Source organism: Cetorhinus maximus, chromosome 25, assembly GCF_964194155.1.
Source record: "Cetorhinus maximus chromosome 25, sCetMax3.hap1.1, whole genome shotgun sequence".
Classification (NCBI taxonomy): Eukaryota; Metazoa; Chordata; class Chondrichthyes; order Lamniformes; family Cetorhinidae; genus Cetorhinus; species Cetorhinus maximus.
In genome coordinates this window covers 44,065,029-44,089,507 of record NC_135903.1, presented here as the reverse complement: position 1 = coordinate 44,089,507, position 24,479 = coordinate 44,065,029, and the positions used below count along the sequence as shown (strand labels likewise).

Below are 24,479 nucleotides of genomic sequence, written 5' to 3'. Positions count from 1 at the left end.
ATGACAGGAGGTCCCTGAGCTGAATGTGATAGACCACGTGGCACTATTTTGAAGAGTAGGTAGTCTTCTCCAGTGTCCAAGTTAAAAATTTCCAAGGTGTTCAGTCACTGTATCCTATTGACTTTAGTCATTTCCCAACAGGTGTTAGGCTAACTGGTCTCCAATTTCCTGGTTTCCATTCTCACCTTTCTTTATATTCTAATTCTTGGCGTTTCCACTTTGAATCTGGATTAATCCGGCTCTGCTTCTATTCTGAATTCTTCCAACGTTTGATTGCAATCTCTTTATTAACTTCAACCTAGCTTCCTCATCCCAGTCTATTCTTCTCAATACCTGTTGATTACTATTACACTCTGGTTCTATAATCTTCAATTAACTTCTTGTAAGGCTCCTTCCAAGTATAAAACTTCCAATTCCTTTTGTGCTGTGGTCTGAATTCCTGCTCCTTCTGGCTGAATTATAGCTGAGTTAGCGGATGTATAAGATCTGCCTTCCACCCCACAGCAGACAATTTCCTGACTGCTAGCTCCTGGACTAGCTCCTGTTGAAATTTTAAATGCACAGATGGTCATTCTATAAGAAAGTCTCGTGTAGTTCTGACATTTCAATCGATATATCTATTTGGTAACTACGTTTCTCACTTCTGTACATGGAGCCTATTGTTATGAGAATGCTAGACTGATGGAAGTTACTGTGAACCAAGAGTGTAGGTCATGGAGGAGATCTGACAGCCTTTTAGCTGTAGGAGAAACATTGAAAAGGAAGGGCCCGAGGTTTACCACCTTTCGATGCAGCTCAGCAACTGCAATGCGAGGTTACCCACAGCCTCTGCAACTGTTGTGTGTCTTGTTTGTGAATATCATTCCCTCTTCTAAATTAGTCAAGTGAAAACTCTGCCCAGAATTCTCATTTCTGACAGCTCCAGGATTGTCTCTCCTGCAGCATTATTTAGCCTTTCGGTTTATAATATTACTCAGAGTAGATGTGAATTAATTGCAGCATTTAAAGAATATTTGATTGCTGGTAAAAACACACAAAAAAAACTTTTTCTAAAACAAGTGTGTTTATTTTGCTCAACTAATTTAAAGCTTGGTACATATTCTGTGCAGGTGGGGGGCGGGGTGGGGAAGGGAGAGTTATTCTGTTTATTCCACTTCATCTGCAGAGTTGGAATGGTCTGATGGATGCTCAGCTTCATGCTTTGCCAATTTTGCCATAAGTTCTGAAATAGACAACATAAAAACAATTGCAGTAAATTATTCTCAAATAGTCAGTATCCTGGTTCAGAGCTAGAAGTAGCCTCAGTGCTCACAGGCTAGGGAGAGGAAAGTAAAATTAAGCGTGTGCTCTCAATCCTGGTCATGACGCAGTGACTCCTGCTTGGGACAGAGAGTGTCAGCTGAAGACAGGATCGGGTTTGATTACTGTGCCTACCCTTATCTGTGACTTGGGTCACTGTGTGAAGGATGGACAAGTAGATCAAGGACCAGGAGAAGCGGATAATCTTCCTAAGGCCAGGGATAAAGCTAATTGTAGTACTTTTTGTCTTCACCCTGGTAACAGTACTTAACTCAGCAAGAGCTAGATCCTGGTATCTCCCTGCTCTACAGTCAGTACTGGGCCACAAGGAGCTGGTGGCAGAGCTTTCACAAACCAACAAACTTGACAATAACTCCACACTCAGTCAAACTTTTTGTTCATACAGGCTTCACACTGGAACTAACTAATCCCGTTCCAATTTTCTAATCCTATTTCCATGGTGCTTCTGCATACTCTTTACATTTGACTGAATGTTTATCTAACTCTCCCTTTTCCATGTTGTGCCTGAGTTAGCCACAGCAGTTCCTTGTGGTAATGGATTCCACATATTTTAAACAAGGAACAGGCATCTGTCTTGTATCTGCTGCCTGCAGCCACTGTGGAGTCTGAGCTGCAATCTTATCCAACCCTCAGGCAGATCAGCAGCCTGGATCAGGCAACCCGCTTTGCAGCTTTGTGAACTCTCTGTCCTGTCCCTGATCATTGAGCAAAGCCCTGGTAGCAACGTCCCACTGAACACAAAAGATTTGGCAAGATCGTGTTTCGTTACTGGAGAAGTAACTGCGAGGCCTGGACTAGTAATTCAGAGAAAATTTGAGTGCAAATCCCACTAAAGGCAGTTTGAGAATTCAGATTCAGTTCTTTTAAAATCTGCAATTAATGCTAGTATCAGTAAAAGTGATCATGAAGCTGTTACATTAGTGCAAAGACCTAACTAGTTCACTAATGTCTTTTAGGGATAGAAATCAGCTGTCCTTACCCAGTCTGGAGCTATAGGTAATTCCAGTCCCAATTTGGTTGACTCTTAACTTCCCTCTGAAGTGGCCCAGCAAGCTACTCAGTTGTATCGAACCACTACAAAAGGAGAAAGCTCACCATTATCTTCTCAGCACAATTGAGTATCATATGCCAGGCCCGCCAGCGGTAACCACATCCTGATACTCAGCATGCGCTCAGAGACTGATGCTGGGGAATGATGCTCAGAAAGGGACAGAAACTCAATCTAAAACACAAACATTGAGCACCTACAGCAAATGTCACCTTCAAGGGGCAACACTGCCAGTAGTAAAGACATGATCACGCACCTTTGGCTGGATTGAAGACTCCATTCGTCTGCTCGTTACACACATAACAGCGCTTGGATTTACGGTAATGCTGCAGAGCACAACTTTCACAGAAATAGTGCTTACACCTGAGAGAGAACAGATAGCTTGTTAAATAACATGGGCATTCCACAAAGAATATGCAGATCGTTAAATAACACAGACAGTCCATAGGGAACAGGCAGATTAGTACATAACGGTAACCAATTTCTGGTTAAATAATGCAAAGATCTTGTGGGCTGTGTCAAGCCAACTTACTTGGTGATTACTGGGTTGGTAAAAGAGGCCCTGCAAATGAAGCACTTAAAGGGAAGGTCATCATCATCACTGCTCACTTCATAGTTCTCATCATCTGCAAATAAAAGGCACAAGCTGGTGAGAAGCCATCCTACAATACAATCCCTGAAACCCTGAACTCCCCAGGAATATTGAAGACTGCACTCATGTATCTCAGAATGGAACCCCAAAGGCTGGTTAATCAAAGCACATTACCAGGATCAGTTTGCCAAACAACATGAGGCTGTTTCCCCACAGCCTCTAAAGCAAACAGTGCCGGGCTGTCAATCAGTTTTGAAAGACATCGAACAAATCTAAGCTCTTTCTTTCAGCCAAACAAGAAAGCTGTATGACAGAGGATTGCACAACGTGTAAAGATCATTGTCAATTTTTACTGCCAAAAGATTTAATAGTTTTTGAAGCTTAGTTTTAGCATTAAAGAGAAAATCTCTGGGTAAAAATTGAACCACAAAGAACAGGGTAAATTTAACAAAATTAGCACAAGCTAATGAAAATAGCCATGGGATAAACTGGGTGATAATCCGCAAGTATTTCCAGCTCAGTGATACCACTTTCATGGGGTCCACTTTCATACCCTTACTTAACCTCTGAATCAATTTTACTATTTCTAAAATTACTAAGAGCCAATATTTATGGTTATTGCTTTCACTCACTCACCTGTTTCCATGACAATGGGTTAATAAAGCATTGGCACACACAGGTTGCAGCCTTGATCTGGATCCTGTGTCAGTCTTTCACTGATGTCCTCAGTCACCAGGGCTAGCTGTGTGTGAACTGTGCCAGTGCAAAACCGTTCTTGTTCCATACCCAACTGCGAATGAACTACTGACGTTTGCCTCAGTACAATGAATGCAGCTCTTATATGGGGTCTAAAAATGGTTCAGACTCCATTCAAAAGAATGGCACAGTCTTCATTTTTTTTTTCCTGCCAGAAACTAGGTCTGGATATACTTGTGCACTGTGGCAGGGAGGTCAGTTTGATGTAGTGTTTGATGGGCTAGTCTCACCATATGGTGCATCTCTGGACCTGATTTTTGGTAAAAAATAACATTAAGAAATGTGCTTTTCCTCCCATTTGTGAAAAAAAACCCAGAGATGGGTGAGGGGGACAGCAGTGATAAAACTGATGTTCAGGAGCTATAGGCTGAGTTACAGGTCAAACAGTTTTGGTTGGCCCATTGAATGGCCCCACTAAAAAATCCTGGGCATTGATAAACTGGCAAACTTTGTTCTTATGAGTTGTGTCTCTAAACCTCTTAACACAAGAGCACATCTCCCCTCATTCTCTCCCATCTCCATGAAGCATGGTCACTGGGGAACGCCCATGGCCAGGCAGTGTGTGAATTTAGGCAATTCAACCACAGAGGGTGTCACAACTGAGTGCCATCTGTCTTCACCACACATGCACCTTCCCGTCAATGCATTATGACAATGAATGGGAATTTTAACGGATAATTCCCCACCTGACACACAGACACTGTGTACAACTGAAACAATGCAACTGCTGCCCTTGTTTAGATCAGCTGACTCAGCAGAGTGGGAACTTAAAATTGATCACAAATGCCCAAATTCGGTAGAATAAGTGACTGAATATGTTGCAAATCTCACGTCACGTACTTTAATGCAGTCGAGCATGCCAGTAGCTCAGCGCTTGACAATCTTTTCTTGAAGTGGCCGCCTATGATAAGCCTCACTGTGTTGGAGAGATTAGGACAACACTGAGCTTCCAATCACAAAACTCACCATTTACACCATATCGGCCTTCATCCAGCTCCCGTTCTATCTGCCAACCATGCTTGTAATCCGAGCGGTCGTGTAGAAACTTACAGCTGTCTATGAGGAGAAGAAAACCCCAGTTAGCAGAGCCCAGAGGAAGAGCATATTCCCTGAAGACTTAACTTTCTTTTCCAGTTTTCCCACTGCCTTTCTTATTAATGGGGTAGGAGGCCAAGGATGCCTCCCAATTCCTTGTCCAGTCTTCAAGAAACTTGACTGGATCAGTCGTATAAATACTGTGGCTACAAGAGCAGGTTAGAGGCTGGGAATCCTGTGCACCTTATGCAAGTTGCACTTCAGCAACTCACCAAGGAGCCTCCGACAGCGCCTTCCAAACCCACGACCTCTACTATCGAGAAGGACAAGGGCAGCAGATACATGGGAACACCACCAACTGGAAGTTCCCCTCCAAGTCACTCACCGTCCTGACTTGGAAATATATCGCCGTTCCTTCGCTGTCGCTAGGTCAAAATCCTGGAACTCCCTCCCTAACAGCACTGTGGGTGTACCTACACCACATGGACTGCAGTGGGTCAAGGAGGCAGCTCACCACCACCTTCTCAAGGGCAATTAGGGACGGGCAATAAATGCTGGCCTAGCCAGCGACACCCGCATCACATGAAAGAATAAAAAAGTCAGATTCCAGATAGTTAGTGTTGTCAGGCTAATTGACAATGGGAGCATCACAACTGAGCTTGATCCTCAACCAACGTCAATGTAGAAGCAGTTTCCACCCGGGACCTTGGCCGATTTCTCTCACCCTGGCACTGAGCCCAACTATAGCAACCCAAAGACCACACAGGTTACAGTCAGCTAACAAAGCATAGTCTGGGGATCAGAACCTCATGCACTGAGGAGCTGTGAACGCTCGTGTTTACAACAAAATTATCCCTAAGAGGATGAACTTACCTCCAAAGCCACAAAAGCCGGTCTCCTTGTAATCTTTACAGATGTCAGGCTGGTAGTCCCATCGCACAGTCGCTCGAAGGTGTTCAGGAGCTCGGATAGGTCCTTTCCTGATACACAATAAACAGTGTTCAAACTGACAGTGACAGTCATGAAATCACACACAATAATGAGAGCCAAGGAGGGGGGACAGCACGAGTGACAGCCTGGAGAGAGGGAGAAGGCACAGGAAGCTCCCGGAATTCTCTTCATTTTTTTAAGCATCCATTAAAAAAATTCATCATCCTCTGCTGAGAGACTGGGAGCAGTGATTTGTTTCACATCTGAGGGACAGGGAGAAGTGATCCACTGCTATGTGGCTGGGAGCAGTGATGTGATCCACTGCGAGGAACTGGGAGCAGTGAAGTGATCCACTGAGGGGAACCGGGAGCAGCGATGTGATTCACTGAGGGGAACTGGGAGCAGCGATGTGACCCGCTGCTGATGGACAGGGAGCAGCGACGCGATCCACTGAGGGGAACTGGGAGCAGCGATGTGACCCGCTGCTGAGGGACAGGGAGCAGCGACGCGATCCACTGAGGGGAACTGGGAGCAGTGACGTGATCCACTGCGGGGAACTGGGAGCAGCGACGTGATCCACTGCGGGGAACTGGGAGCAGCGATGTGATCCACTGCGGGGAACTGGGAGCAGCAATGTGATCCACTGTGGGGAACTGGGAGCAGCGACGTGATCCACTGCGGGGAACTGGGAGCAGCGACGTGATCCACTGCGGGGAACTGGGAGCAGCGATGTGATCCACTGAGGGGAACTGGGAGCAGCGATGTGATCCACTGAGGGGAGCTGGGGGCAGTCATGTGATCCACTGAGGGGAACTGGGAGCAGCGATGTGACCCGCTGCTGAGGGACAGGGAGCAGCGACGTGATCCACTGCGGGGAACTGGGAGCAGCGATGTGATCCACTGCGGGGAACTGGGAGCAGCGATGTGATCCACTGCGGGGAACTGGGAGCAGCAATGTGATCCACTGCGGGGAACTTGGAGCAGCGACGTGATCCACTGCGGGGAACTGGGAGCAGCGACGTGATCCACTGCGGGGAACTTGGAGCAGCGATGTGATCCACTGCGGGGAACTGGGAGCAGCAATGTGATCTACTGCGGGGAACTGGGAGCAGCGACGTGATCCACTGCGGGGAACTGGGAGCAGCGACGTGATCCACTGCGGGGAACTGGGAGCAGCGATGTGACCCGCTGCTGAGGGACAGGGAGCCGCGATGTGATCCACTGCTGAATGCTTTGGAACAGTGATGTGATCTACTGCTGAGGGGCAGGAGGCAGTGATGTGATCCACTGCTGAGGGGCAGGAGGCAGTGACATGATCCACTGCTGAGGGGCAGGAGGCAGTGATGTGATCCACTGCTGAGGGGCAGGGGCAGTGATGTGATCCACTGCTGAGGGGCAGGAGGCAGTGATGTGATCCACTGCTGAGGGGCAGGAGGCAGTGATGTGATCCACTGCTGAGGGGCAGGAGGCAGTGATGTGATCCACTGCTGAGGGGCAGTGCGAATGCTGCTCTGTAGCAGAGCTCTATTATGTGGAAGAGAGGTTCTGAGACACAACTCACCATAATGTTTCCTAAAACAGCTTCCTGAGCATGAATCAGATTCCCACTATTATGCTAAATATAAGACTGTCACTCAGAAATCCATAAGGAATTCAGCAGAAATTACCCCAAAAACTTGTGAAAATGTGGAACTCAGTACCATATGGAGTTATGGAGTAGTTGAGGTGAATAGTATAACTATGTTTAAGGGGGAGCTAGATAAACATGAATGAGGAAGCAACAGAAAGATATTCCGATGGGGTTAGATGAAGAGGGGTGGGACAAGATTCACCGAATTGGACCTGTATGGCCGACTGTTTCTGTGCTCCAGGCAGCCACCGGTGCCAATATAGTAACTGAGGTGCAATTGTTGCAGCGCCACCCAACACTGCTCCTCTCTGGCAGCGTTTGGGTATCTCAGGCTGTGAGACACTGGGATTTGTGAGACTCTGAGCAGTCCTCACCCCTGCCCTTTCACAAACTCCAGATGGGCAATAAATATCTGGACAGTAACACATCCCAGAAAGGTCAGAAAAAAAAAGTTTCCCAAGTCATCAGGCAGGGAAATCACAGGTTCAGGTTGCTGGTCTCTGTGGAGGGGAGTAGTTGGAGGGTTCAGGGCTCTAGGGTCTGAGCTACACATGATCAGCTGGGGCTCCAGCTCATCATCATCATCATCATCCAGAGACTTCTGCAGAAAATGCCGCATGTGGAAAACAATTGAGGGTGAGACACCAACGCCAATAGCTAAGGCGATGGTTGTGGGGTAAAGAGCTAAACCCAAGTGTGTATTCAAAGGAGATGTGGGTGGTGAAATGGGAGGATTGGAAACGTTAAGCATGCAGGAGGAGGCATCCAGATCTTTGGCTCGGCCGTCTTCCCACACCCCACCTTCCCCCACTGCTTGGCTGTAGCTCCCAACCTTCTCCCCTCACCACTGCTTCCCATTGCTCAGCTATCATTCCCCACAACCCTTCCCTGGCTCAGCATTTACTCTGCACAAGCAGCCATCATACTGCCAAGGCCAGGTGAATCAAATAAAGATCCCACAGTACAATTTTGAAGAGGAACAGGGGAGTTCTCCCCCGTATCCTGGCCAACACTTATCCTTCAGCCAACATCACTAAAACAGATTATCTGGTCATTATTGCTTTGCTGCCTCTGGGACCTTGCTGTGCAAATAGCGATTACACTTCAAAAGTACTTCATTGGCTCTGAAATGTTTTAGGTTGCTCTGAAGTTGTGAAAGGCACAGTAGAAATATCACTTCTGCGTTCTTTCAAGTCGATCAGCCCTGGCCTCTGCCAGCTATCTGTAGGAGATGTGTAGAGTCCCAGTCTGAAGGATTCAGGAAGGAGAGTGAGAGGAACTGCTGAGTGTTTCACTCACCTCACCATTCCTGAAGCTGCATTTGCCATGGATGTGTCTTTGGGTTTCACGTACTTGATGTAGTTGTTGATACCTCGATAGATTTTCTCATCTTCTTTCCCTTTTAGTTCCTTTCAGGTACAAAGAGGATAAAAGAGCCTTTTGGTAGTCCCTCATTGGACATTGAGCAGTCAGCCATGATGACAGCACAAACTGTTTATGTTTACTTGGTAAATGTTCAAAAATCTCGTACAAATTGTGGTCTAATAGTTTTAAGGTTGGGACTTATTTAAGTTATCATTTGTCTGTATTTGTGCATCTTCCCCTGTTTCTTCTTCATCTCTGCCTTGTGTGCTAACATGCTCATTCTGTGTTAGTGTCTGACTCGTCTTCCTGTGCTCTCTTTCTCCTCTGTTAGTATGCACTTCTGTATCCAAGTGCAGGCTGTTCTTTTCTTCCCAGTGTCCTCTTTCTCTTCCCTCATGTGTGTGGCTGACTGCTTCACCCACTCTCTCTCCCGGTTCAAGTATATATATGTGTCTCGACCTCCCCGTCCCACTGTGTATATCACTGTCTCAGTGTCTCTCTGTCCCAGTGTGTATATCACTGTCTCAGTGTCTCTCTGTCCCAGTGTGTATATCACTGTCTCAGTGTCTCTCTGTCCCAGTGTGTATATCACTGTCTCAGTGTCTCTCTGTCCCACTGTGTATATCACTGTCTCAGTGTCTCTCTGTCCCACTGTGTATATCACTGTCTCAGTGTCTCTCTGTCCCACTGTGTATATCACTGTCTCAGTCTCTCTCTGTCCCACTGTGTATATCACTGTCTCAGTGTCTCTCTGTCCCAGTGTGTATATCACTGTCTCAGTGTCTCTCTGTCCCAGTGTGTATATCACTGTCTCGATCTCTCTCCCTGTCCCAGTGTGTGTATCGGTTTCTCGATCTCTCTCCCTGTCCCAGTGTGTATATCAGTGTCTCGATCTCTCTCCCCGTCCCAGTGTGTGTATCGGTTTCTCGATCTCTCTCCCTGTCCCAGTGTGTGTATCGGTTTCTCGATCTCTCTCCCTGTCTCAGTGTGTGTATCGGTTTCTCGATCTCTCTCCCTGTCCCAGTGTGTGTATCGGTTTCTCGATCTCTCTCCCTGTCCCAGTGTGTGTATCGGTTTCTCGATCTCTCTCCCTGTCCTAGTGTGTATATCAGTGTCTTGATCTCTCTCCCTGTCCCAGTGTGTATATCAGTGTCTCGATCTCTCTCCCTGTCCCAGTGTGTGTATCGGTTTCTCGATTGCTCTCCCTGCTGCAGTTTGTATATCCCTCCCTCTGCACGTGCCTCCGATTCCCCACCAAACCCTCCACCCTCCCCTTGAAGTCTGCAGCCAACAGGAGCAGAGCTCTGTCCACTTACCACTACCAAGATGAAGGTAATTTTTAGATAAACATTACTATAAATGCACAGTACAAACTACAAAAATCTGACCCTCAGAGTATTCTGTCTAATTGAACCGTGAAGATTATCAAGGGGCTGACAAAATTAATTAAGGCCAATTGTTCTTTGTTATGAAGGGTCAACAACCAGGAGACACAAATTAAAAAATCAGAGAAAATTTCACCCAAAGAAAGGAATGATGTTGTAGAAGTTACCAGGAAAGGTCATCAAAGTGACAATGTCAAGCACCATTGGGTGTTCAGAGACAGTGCAACAGTGCGTAGGTGGGATCAACAGAGAAAGCAGGTAGGTGGGGTTGACTGCTGGGGCTTAGTGTGAAGCTGAGCTGAGCTCTGTTTGTTAGCCTCAATAAGCCCTCTTTATTTCTAAAAATGATTCCATTGTGATAGGTCCGTTATCTAGAAGTGTCTTATATTTTCCAGTCCCTACTCCTCACTATGTAATTTCACTACCTAAAGTGGATAAGGTACAGTATCTAGCCGTACAGCAAAAACAGAACATTCTGGAATTACTCAACAGGTCAAGTAGCATCTGTGGAGACAGGGTTAATGTTTCAGGTCTGTGGCCTTCCACCAGAACTGGCTATTTTTACCCCAGTCCTGATAGGTCTGTGTTTCTGGTCCTGGAACTGAGTTGGTGCAGTGAATCAGGACTGGTTACAAATAAAATCGAGCAACAGCCCTCACAACCCTGAGGTTGCATTATGCTCCTCTTACTTCTTGGATCTTCTGACTTCGTTCGAAGATTGCTTGCATGTCTTTATCTTTCTCAGTGTCCAGTTGATACACAGCTGTTGCTCCCATGTCCTCTGGGCCGACAGGTTTCTGTGAAGCACAGAAATACGTTAGCTGCAAATGACACTTCCAGCATAGTCATTACACAACTAAATACCAAACACCTCACGCATTTGTCTTTCAGACTCTCATTCCTCCAATCCACCCCCATCGCTATCGCATTATCATAAACCATCCTGCTCCCGAAGGAAGTGTGTTACGTTAGTGTGAGGTCCACTGTCGTCCCCGATACCATCACCCCTGGGGAGACACGTGCACTGAGGGAGGGAGGGAGAGAATCTTCACTAGACAGTAAGTGTCAGCAAAATATTTTCCTGGAGGGAAACCAGATTGTCCAGCTGAACCCAATCTCCACCAAACAGCCACAGAGCAACACATTGCAGCACTATTCTCAGGGGTAGCAACCCAGTCAATTTCCCCACTCCCAGTTCGGGACACCATCTTAGTCTAAACTTTTTATTTTATTTATTGTTTCATGGGATGTCGGTGTCACTTGCAAGGCCAGCGTTTGGTGCCCATCCCCAATTGCCCTTAAACTGAGTGGCTTCCTAGGCTATTTCAGAGGGGTCAACCACATATAGGCCAGGCCAGGTAAGGACGGCAGATTTCCTTCCTTAAAAGGACATTAGGGAAGCACAAAAGGGAAGAGGCTCTCCCCGACTGGGGCAGGGACAGACTTCAACATCTTAGTGAGGAAACAAAGACATCCCTTACTGCCCTGCAGAAACAGAGGACCCTTCACCCCACCCTCCCCTTGTGCAGTCAGGGACCGAACACCCCTCTACCCACAGGGACAGAGACCTAGAGATTGGACCCCAACTCTTGCAGGGCAGAGACTGCCCCCCAACACATGCAGGGATAGAGGCTGCGAATCCCCATTCCCACCCACACCAGGACAGAGACTGTGACTGGATGCCCCTCCCCCTTCAGGGATAGAGACTGGACCACACCCCCCCGCCTGATACCCACTGTGTAACTGATGGGTCTAGGCACAATGGACCCCATGGTCTTGTGTATGTATGAGAGATACAAACATACGAATTAGGAGCAGGATGAGGCCACTCAGCCCCTCGAGCCTGCTCTGCCATTCAATAAGATCACGGCTGATCCGATTGTACCCTCAACCCCACTTTCCTGCCTACCCCCGATAACCTTTCACCCCCTTGTTAATCAACAATCTATCTAGCTCTGCCTTAAAAATATTCAGAGACTCTGCTTCCACTGCCTTTTAAGGAAGAGAGTTCCAAAGACTCAACCCTCAGAAAAAAATTTCTCCTCATCTCGGTCTTAAAATAGCAACCCCTTATTTTTAAATGGTGACCCCTAGTTCTAGATTCTCCCACAAGAGGAAACATCCTCTTCACATCCACCCTGTCAAGACCCCTCAGGATCTTAAAGATTTCAATTAAGTTGCCTCTTACTCTTCCAAATTCTAGTGGATACAAGCCTAATCTGAGTACAGTACATCCACCAGTTCCCCTTTATCCACAGCACAGGTGACTCCTTCAAAGAACTCCAATAAATTGGTTAAACATGATTTCCCTTTTACAAAACCATGTTGACTCTGTCTGATTGCCTTGAATCTTTCTAAGTGCCCTGTTATAACACCTTTAATAATAGCTTCTAACATTTTCACTATGTCAGATGGTAGGCCAACTGGCCTATAGTTTCCTGCTTTCTGTCTCCCTCCCATTTTGAATCAAGGAGTTATATTTGTTATTTTCCAATCTAATGGAACTTTTCGCGAATCTAGGGAATTTTGGAAAATTAAAACCAATGCATCAACTATCTCACTAGCCACTTCTTTCAAGACCTGAGGGTGAAGTCCATCCGCACCTGGGGATTTGTCAGCCCACGGCCCCAATAATTTGCTCAATACCACTTCCCTGACGATTATAATTTTCCCAAGTTCCTCCCTCTCTTCCATTTCCTGATTTACAGTTATTTCCAGGATGTTACTTGTGTCCTCCATAGTGAAGACAGAAGCAAAATGCCTTTTTAATTCATCCGCCATCTCCCTACTTTCCATTATCAATTCGCCAGTTGCACTTTCTATAGGACCAATGCTCACTTTGTTAACTCTTTTCTTATTTAAGTATCTATAGAAACTCTTACTATCTGTCTTCATATTACTAGCTAGCTTTCTCTCATACTGACTTTTTCCTTCAATCTTTTTGTCATTATTTGCTGCTCTTTATATTATTTCCAATCTTCTGACCTGCCACCTGTCTTTGTATAATTATATGCTTTTTCTTTAAGTTTGATACTGTCTTTAACTTTTTAGTTAACCACAGATGGTGGCCCCCAACCCCCTCCATGGAATTTTTCTCTTATTGGAATGAATATATCCCATGTATTCTGATATATCCCTTTAAATGTCTGACACTGAACTTTTATTGACATATCGCATAATCTCATTTTCCAGTTCACTTCGGCTATCTTTGCTTTCATGCCCTCATAATTGCCCTTATTTAAGTTTACAATACTAGTCTTGGACGCACTTGTTTCTCCCTCAAAATGAATGTAAAATTCAATCATATTATGATTGCTGTTACCAAGGGGTGCCTTCGGTATGAGGTTATCGATTAATCCTATCTCATTGCTCATTACCAGGTCTAGTATAGTATAGTGATGTTTAGGATTCGATCCTGCTCCTTACCGCCGATCGGGTGGATTTGTAGGACACGGTGATTTTTTCGGCTCCGTCACTGTCACTGTCACTGTACTGCGCTTTCACTTCTGGTCTCGCAGTCTGGGAACAATCAGATAAACAGTCAGAAAATACCAGCTTTGGTCTGAAATCCACACAGGACAGATTGTTCACTAATATCACAGTGCAATGACTGCGCCAGGGACTGGCCACTCCTCTCCTCAGTCAGCGCTGCAGGGCACCAACCCTCAAGTACCTACGCAAGCAGCTGCTCCTCATGTTTAAGCCTGAACACAGTGTGCTGGCAGACTATTCAACCACAGGGGGAATCATAATCTTGCTGCAATCAGCACAGACCCAGGAACTGCTAAAAGTTCCCCTGGGCTGGAGCAACTGAACCTGTGGCTGGTCAGGAGACAAGCCATCACTAGCTGTTTCCAACAAGTATAGAAAACAATTTTAAAGGGGATGTGAGACACCCTGTGGGAACACAAATCTTTAAATGTCACAAGACAAGTTGAGAAATCTGTTAAAAATCCATACAGGATCCTTGACTTTATAAACAGAGGAATAAAGCACAAAAGCAAGGACATTTTGCTAGACCTTTGTGGAACACTGGCTCAGCCCCAGTTGGAAGAATGTCAAGGTCTGGGATAGAACACACAAATTTATTAGAATGGTACCAGGAGTGAGGGTTTTCAGTTATGTGGAGAAACTGGAGAAGCTGGAGTTGGTGTCCTTAGAAGGGTAAAGAAAAATTTAAGTGATGCATTTAAAACAATGAAGGGTTCTGATAGGGTAATCCAGGCAAGATGGTGGCATAGTGGTAATGTCATTGGGCTAGTAATCCAGAGGCCCAGGCGAATGTTCTGGGGGCATTGGTTCAAATCCCAGCACAGCAGCTGTGGAATTTAAACCCAATTGATAAAAAATCTGGAATTGAAAGCTAATAATGACCATAAAGCAAAGATCTATTGCTGTAAAAACCCATCTGGTTCACTAACATCCTTTAGGGAAGGAAATCTGCCGTCCTTACCTGGTCTGGCCTACATGTGACTCCAGGCCTACAGCAATGTGGTCAACTCTTAACTTGCCTCTGAAATAGCCTAGCAGGCCACTCAGTTCAAGGGCAATTAGGGATGGGCAATAAAAGAGAGTAGCTAAAGTGAATGTTGATCCCTTGGAGGTCGAGACTGGGGAGTTCATCGTGGGGAACGCAGAAATGGCAGTGACGCTTAATCAATATTTTGCCTCAGCTTTCACAGTGGAGGACACTAGTACCACCCCAATAGTAACAGGTAGTGCAGAGGATATAAGAGGAGGAGGAACTTAGAACAATCACTAGAGAAAAAGTACTGAGCAAACTATTGGGATTAAAGGGTGACAAGTCCCCAGGATCTGATGGCCTACATCCCAGGGTCTTAAAGAAGTGGCAGCGGAGATAGTGGATGCATTGGTTATAATATTCCAAAATTCCCTGGATTCTGGAAAGGTTCCAGTGGATGGAAAAATGCTAATATAACACACCCCAATTCAAAAAGGTGGGGGGGGAGGCAGAAAGTAGGAAACTATTGACCAGTTAGTTTAACATCTGTCACTGGGAAATTGTTCGAATCCATTATTAAGGGAAGTAGTAATGAGGCATTTGGAAAGTCAAAATGCAATCCATCAGAGTCAGCATGGTTTTATGAAGAGTAAATCGTGTTTGACTAATTTGCTAGAGTTCTTTGAAGATGTGACAAGCAAAGTGGATAATGGGGATCCTGTAGATGTAGTATATCTGGACTTCCAGAAGGCCTTTGATAAGGTGCCGCACAAAAGATTAATACACAAGATAAGATCACACGGAGTTAGGGGTAATATATTAGCTTGGATAGAGGATTGGCTAACCAACAGAAAGCAGAGAGTCGGGATAAATGAGTCTTTTTCTGGATGGCAAGCTGTAACTAGTGGGGTGCCACAGGGTTCGGTCCTTGGGCCCCAACTATTTACAAACTATATTAATGACTTGGATTCAGGGATAAAGGTACTATAGCTAAATTTACAGATGACACCAAAATAGGTGGGAAAGTAAGTTGCAAGGAAGAAATAAGAAATTTACAAATGGATATGGACAGGTTAGGTGAATGGGGCAAAATTTGGCAGATGGAGTTTAACGTGGATAAGTGTGAGGTTATCCATTTTGGTCAGAAGAATAAAAAGGCGACTTATTATTTAAATGGAGAGAAACTTCAGAATGCTTCAGTGCAGAGGGATCTGGGTGTCCTCGTGCATGAATCGCTGAAAGCTAGTATGCAGGTACAGCAGGTAATAAGGAAGGCAAATGGAATTTTGGCATTTATTGCTAAAGGAATAGAATAAAAATAGGGAAGTGTTGTTGCAACTGTACAAGGCATTGGTGAGACCACACCTGGAGTACTGTGCACAGTTTTGGTCCCCTTACTTGAGGAAGGATGTAGTTGCATTGGAGGTGGTTCAGAGGAGATTCACTAGATTGATTCCAGAGATGTGGGGCTTGTCTTATGAGGAGAGATTGAGCACTTTAGGCCTATACTCGCTAGAGTTTAGAAGGATGAGAGGAGATCTAATTGAGGTATATAAGATGCTAAAGGGGATAGACAAAGTAGACGTGGAGCGGATGTTTCCCCTTGTGGGGCATTTTGGAATGAGAGGCCATAGTTTTGGGCTAAGGGGTGGTAGATTTAAATCAGAGATAAGGAGGAATTACTTTTCTCAGAGGATTGTGAATCTGTGGAATTCACTACCTCAGAGTGCAGTAGGTGCCGGGACGCTGAATAAATTTGAGGAGGATATAGACAGATTTTTAATTAGTAATGGGTTGAAAGGTTATGGGGAGAGGGCGGGAATTGGAGTTGAGGCCGAAATGAGATCAGCCATGATCGTAATGAATGGCGGGGCAGGCTCGAGGGGCTGAATTGCCTGCTCCTGCTCCTAGCTCTTATGCCTGCCTTGCCAGCGACATCCACACCCATGAAATAATATATATAAAAATCTGTTTCCAGCTTAGGAAGATTGCTCACCAGCGCGAGACAGGTTTAAGATAAACCAAAAGGACCAAAAGGGAGAATAGGTAACTTTATTGTGAGTTGTTGTGATTTGGAATGTGCTGCCTGAAAGGGCGCTGGAAGCAGATTCAATCAGGGAAATGGATTTATTAAAAACATAAAGGGTTATAGAGTAAATAAACAGAAGCTGTTTCCATTGGCTGAAGGGTTGATAACCAGAGAGCATGGATTTAAGGTGATTGAGAAAAGAACCAGAGGCTCCATGAGGAAAACTTTTTTTTTTAAGCAATGACTGGTTAGAATTCTAAATGCGCTCCCCAAAAAGGGTGGTGCAGAGAGATTCAGAGGTAGCTTTCAAAAGGGAATTGGATAGATATTTGAAGAAGAGATCGTAGGTATATGGGGAAAGACAAACTGGATTACTTTTCGAAAGAGCTGTCTGCCCTGGTCTATGATATATGTGTAATGGAAAATAGTTACGTGGATGTGAGACAGCAAGGCAGTGAGGCAAACAGGGTTGCTTTTCAAAACAGCTGGCACAAGCACGATGAGCCAAATGCCCTCCTGCTGTGCTGTACGATTTCAAGATTCCACAGTTAAAAACCACAGTATGGCCGTGTATTGCCTCACCCACCTTCTGTATCATGGGGTTCGACACAGTCGTTTTCTTTTCTCTCCGCACTGCAGTGTTCCCATCATCGTCTCCACTGCTGTCTGTGCAGCAGAAGGGAAAACCCAGTAAGTATAGATACTCTCTCAGTGAGAGGTGCCCCGAGTCCCTTTATTATACTAACACGTTAGTAAGAGATCACCTCACAATGGGAGCCTTTATGAAGTGATATTGCCATCACTTATCCTGACACGTTTTCAGGAACAAGAACATGTTTAAGCCCAGAGGGAAAAGTCTCCAGCCTCTGGTCATACCTATCAGTTTTAAAAAGATATATTAAAAGAACTTGCATTTATGTACCAATTTTCACATCCTCAGATGTCTCAAAATGCTTTACAGTACTTTAAGCGCAGTGACTATTGTAAAAACAGGAGATCATTAAGCTCTGAGTGTGCTTGACCAGTTACTTCTTTGCTTGTCAGTACCTTGACTCCATTTATCCACCTTTTTCTCCATCGCTCTCATACACTTACTGATCAATTGATCTCAAACTTAAAAACTTCAATTGCCATCCAGCATCCACAGCTTTGTGGGGGGGGGGGGGGGAAAGAAAGTTTGTTTTGAACAAAAAGTGGCATCAGTACTGGGGAAAGAGGGAGCTGTACCATTAGGATGGCCTTCACTTGAACTGCACTAGGATCAGTGTACTGGCAAATCGTATAATTAGTGCTACAGATAGGGCTCTAAACAGTGGGGTGGGGTGGGAAAGAGTTCACGAGGGAAGATTTAGAAAGTTAGAGAGAAAGGACAAGGCAATAGTGCAGGGTAGCGACACATGGGTAATGATTGCCAGAGTGTGACAGAAATGGGTAGAACATACAAACATAAGATCGCACTAGCAAATATGGTCAGGATAGGGAAAATGGTAAAAAGACAGAAGTTAACGTTCTTTATCTGAATACACATAGCATTTGTAACAAGATGGATTATTTGAAAACACAAGTAGAAGTAAATGAATATGCTATGATAGCCATTACACAGACAGTTACAAAGTGACCACGAATGGCCAGAGTATTTGAAAGGTTATTTGACATGTCAGAAGGACAGGAAGAAAGGAAAAGGAGGTGGGGTAGCTCTGTTAATAAAAAATGAGATCAGTACAGTGCAAATTGATCTTGATTTGGAGAGTCAAAATGTAGAATAAGTTTTGGTGAAAATAAGAAAAAGCAAAGGAAAGAAGTCACTGGTGGAAGCAGTTTATAGGCCACTGACAGTAGCTACAATGTTGGCCAGAGTATAAATCAAGAACTTTTGGCAGCTAGAAAGAAAGGTGCTCTAATAATTCTGGGAGATTTCATATACACTGGACGAATCAAATAGGTAAAGGTAGCCTGGAGGATGAGCTCATAGAGTGTATTTGGGACAGTTTCTTGGAAACTCTTTCGAGTTACCAACAGTCACAGATTGCAACTCTTTTCGAGTACAATCACAGTTCTTGGTTTCCGGGAGTGGGACATGAACCCACAACCCTCTGATTCAAAGGCGAGGGTGCTATGAACTGAGCCACAGCTGACACCTCACAGTTTCTTGGAACAGAGCGTTCTGGGATCAACAAGGGAACAGGCTACTTTAGATTTGGTAAGTGTAATGAGACAGGATTAATTAAAGACCACAGAGTAAAGAATTCTCCAGTTAAGAATGATCACAACATGCAGGAATTTCACTTTCAGTTTGAGGGGAGAAATTTGGGTCTGAAACTAGTGTCTTACAATTAAATAAAGGCAATTACAATGTTATGAAGACAGCGTTGGCTTAAGTGGACTGGGTAAATAGGTGGTGAAAAGGGAAAACAGTAGAGAAACAATGGGAGGCATGTGAGGAGATATTTCATAACTCTCAACAAAGGTATATTCCATTGAGCAAGAAAGGAGGCTGCACCAGCCATGGCTAACTAAGGAAGCTAAGTGGTATCAAATTGAAAGAAAAGATGTACAATGCTGCAAAGATTAGTGGTAGGCCAGAAGACTGGGAAAACTTTAGAAACAGCAATGGATGGCTAAAAAATAGAGAGAGAAATTGGAGCATATGAATTAGGAGTAGGCCAGTTGGTCCCTCAAGCCTGCTCTGCCATTCAGCAAGATCATGGCTGATCTGATTTAAACCTCACATTCCTGCTTACCCTGACTACCTTTCACCTCCCCCACCCCCCCACACCCACCTTGCTGAGCAAGAATCTGCCTATTAATGTATTCAAGAGCTCGGCCTCAATCACCTTTTGAGGTTGAGAATTCCAAAATCTCACAACTCCTCAGAGAAAAAATTTTCCTCATCTCGGTCTTAAAGGGGCAACTCCTCATTTGTAAACAGTCACCGCCGAGTTCGAGATTCTCCCGCAAGAGGAAACATCTCCTCAGGATCTTATATGTTTCAATCAAGTTACCTCTGACTCTTCTAAACTCCAGAGGATACAAGCCTAGCCTAGCCTGTCCAACCTTTCCTCACAAGACAACCTGCCCATTCCAGCTATTAGTCTGGTAAAACTTCTCTGAACTGCTTCCAACACATTTACATCCTTTCTTAAATAAGGTGACCAATACTGTACACAGTACTCCCGATGTGGTTTCACCAGTGCCTTGTATAACTGAAGGATAACCTCCCTACTTTTGTATTCCATTCCCCTCGCAATAAACAATAACATTCTATTCAATTTCCTAATTTAGCTGCTGTAACTGCAAACTGACCTTTTCCATTTGGGATAAAACTAGCAACAAATATAAAAACTCAGTAAAATCTTCCCCAGGAAAAGTTAACCTGGGGGGAGGCGGGGGTTCAGGGCCCAGGGCCCAGGGCCCGGGGAGCGGGTAACTAACCCAACCCCACCCCCCCCCCCGGGCCGGCGGCTCCCCTTCTCCCGGTACCTTTGTCGCTGGCGCTCGCTCTCCGCTTCCTTCCTTTAAATTTCCGGCTGGATTTTTTAAAGAGGAAAGTGCAAACCGGAGCGGCCGGGCCTGGCTCCCCGGGCTCCGCCATCTTAACAACAATACAGTGTGGGCGGCAAGAGGAGCCATGCCGGCCGCTACCGAAACAGCGGCCCTCAGCGGCCCGGAGCCGCATTGAGAACAGCGGCCCCCCCACCCAGCGGCCCGGAGCCGCACTGCGAACAGCGGCCCCCAGCGGCCCGGAGCCGCACTGCGAACAGCGGCCCCCCCACCCAGCGGCCCGGAGCCGCACTGCGAACAGCGGCCCCCAGCGGCCCGGAGCCGCACTGCGAACAGCGGCCCCCAGCGGCCCGGAGCCGCATTGCGAACAGCGGCCCCCCCACCCAGCGCCCCGGAGCCGCACTGCGAACAGCGGCCCCCAGCGGCCCGGAGCCACACTGCAAACAGCGGCCCCCAGCGACCCGGAGCCGCACTGCAAACAGCGGCCCGGAGCCGCACTGCGAACAGCGGCCCCCAGCGGCCCGGAGCCGCACTGCAAACAGCGGCCCCCAGCGGCCCGGAGCTGCACTGCGAACAGCGGCCCCCAGCGGCCCGGAGCCGCATATGTTGACATCACTTCACACAGGCTGTGCAAAACAGAAAGGTCATTCGGCCCATCATATCCATTTAATGCTCAACTAGAGCTTCCTCCTATTCTTCCTCAACCAGCACTCTAGCATAGCCCTCTACCGATTTCCCTCTGATATATTAAACCTGGATTCATAAGAACATAAGAAATAGGAGCAGGAGTAGGCCATTCGGCCCCTCAAGCCTGCCCCGCCATTCAATAAGATCATGGCTGACCTGCCCCAGGCCTCAACTCCTCTATTGTGCCAGCCCCTCAAAGCCCTCAACTCCCCGATATTTCAGAAATCTATCCATCTCCTCTTTAAATACTTTCAGTGATCTACCCTCCACAACTCTCTGGGGTAGAATTCCAGACATTCACTACCCTCTGAGAGAAGAAATTCCTTCGCATCTCAGTTTTAAATGAGTGTCCCCTTATTCTGTAACTATGTCCCCCAGTTCGAGATTCCCCCACTAGTGGAAACATCTTCTCAAAATCTAACCTGTCAAGTCTCCTCAGAATCTTGTACGTTTCAATAAGATCACCCCTCATTCTTCTAAACTGTAATGAATAAAGGCCTAACCTGTTTAGCTGTTCTTGATAAGTCAACCCCTTCATCCAGGAATCAGCCTAGTGAATCTTTTTTGAACTGCCTCCAATGCCAGTATATCCTTTCTTAAATACGGGGGCGAAAACTGTGCACAGTACCCCAGGTACAGCCTCACCAACACCCTGTACAGTTGTAACAAGACTTCCCTATTTTTAAACTCCAACCCCCTAGAATTAAAGGCCAAAATTCCATTTGCCTTTTTAATTACTTGCTGCACCTGTACGCTAACCTTCTGTGTTTCATGCACAGGAACACCCAGATCCCTCTGTGCTGCACTTTTTTGGAGTCTCTCTCCATTTAAATAATAGTCTTGCCTTTTGATTCTTCTTAACATAGTGCATGACCTCACACTTTCCTACATTAAACTCCATCTGCCAAGTTTTTGCCCATTCACTCAACCTGTCAATACCCCCTTGCAGATTCCTTATGTCCTCATCACAACATGCCTTCCCACCTATTTTTGTATCATTAGCAAATCTGGATACATTACACTCTGCCCCCCCCACCCCACCCCAAGCCTAGTGAGGTATGACACTGCTTGGGCCCCAGCTATTCACAATATAGAACAATGATTTGGATGAGGGAACCAAATGTAACATTTCCAAGTTTGCTGACGACACGAAACTTGGTGGGAATGTAAGTGGTGAGGAGATTGTTAAGAGGCTTCAAGGCGATTTAGACAGGGTGAGTGAGTGGGAAAATACATGCTGATTATTTAAATCATCCACACCATCATGGGTTAAAGGAAACACACACATCTTTCTCTCAGAAGTTCACTGATTACACCCAGTTTGGAAGAGGACAGGGATTTCACTGTCTCAGATGTATCCTCAGCATCGCATTAAAAGGGCAAGGTCACAAACTTGGAGTCCTGGAGCTGGCTAATTCTATCAGTGTATACTCATTGCTAATCCAATGATGTCTGCACTGGATTGGCCATGTTCATGGAATGGATGATGCTGTATACCCAGAGGCATTCGGAATGGTGTACTGGCCATAAGTCATGACCTCCTGGGCATCCATACCTCTGCTACAAGGATATTTGCAAGTGAGATATGAAGATGGCGGACATTGACATTGACAAATGGGAGACAGTCGCCAATGGCCACGACTGCTTGGAAGGACATTGGAAGAGGTGAGCTGACTGGGAAAAGGCCCTACAGAAAGCAGAGGTAAGTGAATCGAGCACCTGCTCAGCCCACTGTCTCCCTCTGCAGCAAGTGTGGCAGAGGCTGCCATGCCTGAGTGGGGCTCCTGAGCCACAACAGGAGATACTGAACACACAGTTGGCCATTAAAGTGCAAACCATGGTCTCACGAGATGGAAGGCTGCCAATGGAAGATTCCCTGTGATAGTGAGCTCTTCATTCTCACTGTTCTGTGTGAAGAGATTGCCCTTAAATTTCTTGGTGACTTTCTTATATTGATGATGTTGAGATTTGCTCTAACCTGCAAGTGGAAACATTCATCAACTCCATTGAAACCTTTCGTACTATTTAAGATCTAGACTACCAAGTAATCTTCTCTTTACATGAGGAAAGAACCTCAGCCTATTTAGCCTTGTCTGATGGCTCTATCCTTACAGCTCTGGCTCCATCCTTGTAAATTGTTTTTTCACCCTCGCCAGTGTCTCGATGTCCCTTTTATAATGGCCTGGATTTTGCAATAGTAATGATCTGTTGACTGCAATTCCTCCTCTGAAACTGACAGCAGCTCCTAGATTCTGCTCGTGTGCAGATCCGGGAGTCAATTATTCGACTCTTCTTCAGAGGGTGCACAATGGAAGCCACCCCTGACTCAAATGTATGGGAACACAATTCAACTGGGGAGAAATTCCACTCTTAAGCTCTTATTCTCATTAGTGCACAAGTGTTCCAGTATCATTGTTATGATCCCAGCTGAGGTTATCCCTGGACAAGCCTAATCCCAGGGTGGAACCCAGCTTGATAGATCCTAACTTTCATTTGTTTGTTTAGATACTTGGAGAGTGGCTACTGAACAGAGTCACAGGGGTCAGCTAATAACCTTTTAACAAAAGCATAAAACATTTATGCAACAAGAAAAGATGAACTATATTACATCACTCCTTCATCCACAACTATACCTTTACAGATGTTTACAGATTTGTAAGGATAACACTAGTTACAAAACTATCTTATACACTAATATACACAGTAAGTACACAGTCCATGTAAACCTATGGCACCCTGTAGTCAGACACATCACACTCTGAAACCAAGTGACAGATGCCACCTCAGCCAGATTCCATGGATCTCTCCTCAACTCCCCGCAGACTCTTCTTACACTGTGAGCCAACCAGTCTCACTGAATTTCACATGAGGGTTTCCAATCTCCACTCTCCAGGACCTCGCCTTGGAATCTTCTCCCAAACTGACGTTTCCTCGCAGATGCTTTCCACAAGGGTTCACCTCCAGCGTTTCAAATTCCCCTTCTGACGTTCCTCTTCCCTGGGTCTCCGCATGCCGTCTCCCATGCATTCACTCTCACCAACGCAGCATTAACAGTACACCATTGCTTCACATGCCCATAGCAAAAGAGTTACAGACCTTCAATTGTCTCTTTGGGCCTTGCCTCTTGCAAGCTGTTCTCACTTTAAATCTGCTTTCTGCAGCTTTTTCCTCTTTAAGTCTGAAGCTTGGAGCCTTTCTCTCTGCCCCTCAATCTTAACTTGACTTAACAGGACCTATTCCAGGTTGCTGTCCTTCCTTTGACTGGAAGGTCTTTAGACTTTCCCCTCTTCCACTCTCCTGGGTTTTTGGGGTTTTTCTTTAGCTTGGGATTGGCTATCTGTCCCCTTTGCTCCAGTCTCTCCTGGCAGCAACTTTCAGAACCAACTGCACTCAAACAGCTTCCAAAAAAACTGCTGTTCCTCTTCTTCCGTGTGTTTGTCTATGGGAGGGACCTGTCTCTCTGGCCCCCTGTTGCTATGCAACATCCAGTTTTCTACTAGATGTGTTCCTCTCCGCAGATGCTGTCAGACCTGCTAAGTTTTTCCAGCTATTTTTGTTTTTGTTCCAGTTTTCTACTGTTGTGTTTGTTTAACTTCTCCTTAGGGGTCGTAAAACTCCTCATTAGAAATGCAAGCACCTTTTTAAAATGAAACTAAAACTCCATTTGACCTATCTTAACACACAGATACAGAAATACAAATCAAACTTAACCTTTAAAGCTAAAACTCATTCCTAACGC

General features: G+C 45.7%; 1 protein-coding gene across 2 annotated transcripts; it reads right to left on the bottom strand.

The window, feature by feature from the left end:
• Window positions 1-1,044: 1,044 nt before the first annotated feature.
• rnf113a (ring finger protein 113A) lies at window positions 1,045-20,252 on the bottom strand. Of its 2 annotated transcripts, XM_078529871.1 has the most exons (10): window positions 20,033-20,252; window positions 17,139-17,218; window positions 13,488-13,580; window positions 10,751-10,858; window positions 8,611-8,720; window positions 5,625-5,731; window positions 4,683-4,772; window positions 2,901-2,994; window positions 2,625-2,731; window positions 1,045-1,222 (listed from the first exon to the last, which is right to left on the bottom strand). In XM_078529871.1, the coding sequence occupies exons 1-10, from the start codon at window positions 20,226-20,228 to the stop codon at window positions 1,146-1,148; spliced, it is 1,062 nt and encodes a 353-aa protein (XP_078385997.1). In that variant the 5' UTR covers window positions 20,229-20,252; the 3' UTR covers window positions 1,045-1,145. The 2 variants fall into 2 exon arrangements, with proteins under 2 accessions (XP_078385997.1, XP_078385998.1); XM_078529872.1 differs by lacking the exon at window positions 17,139-17,218 and having other exon boundaries at window positions 20,033-20,197.
• Between the last annotated feature and the right edge of the window lie 4,227 nt (window positions 20,253-24,479).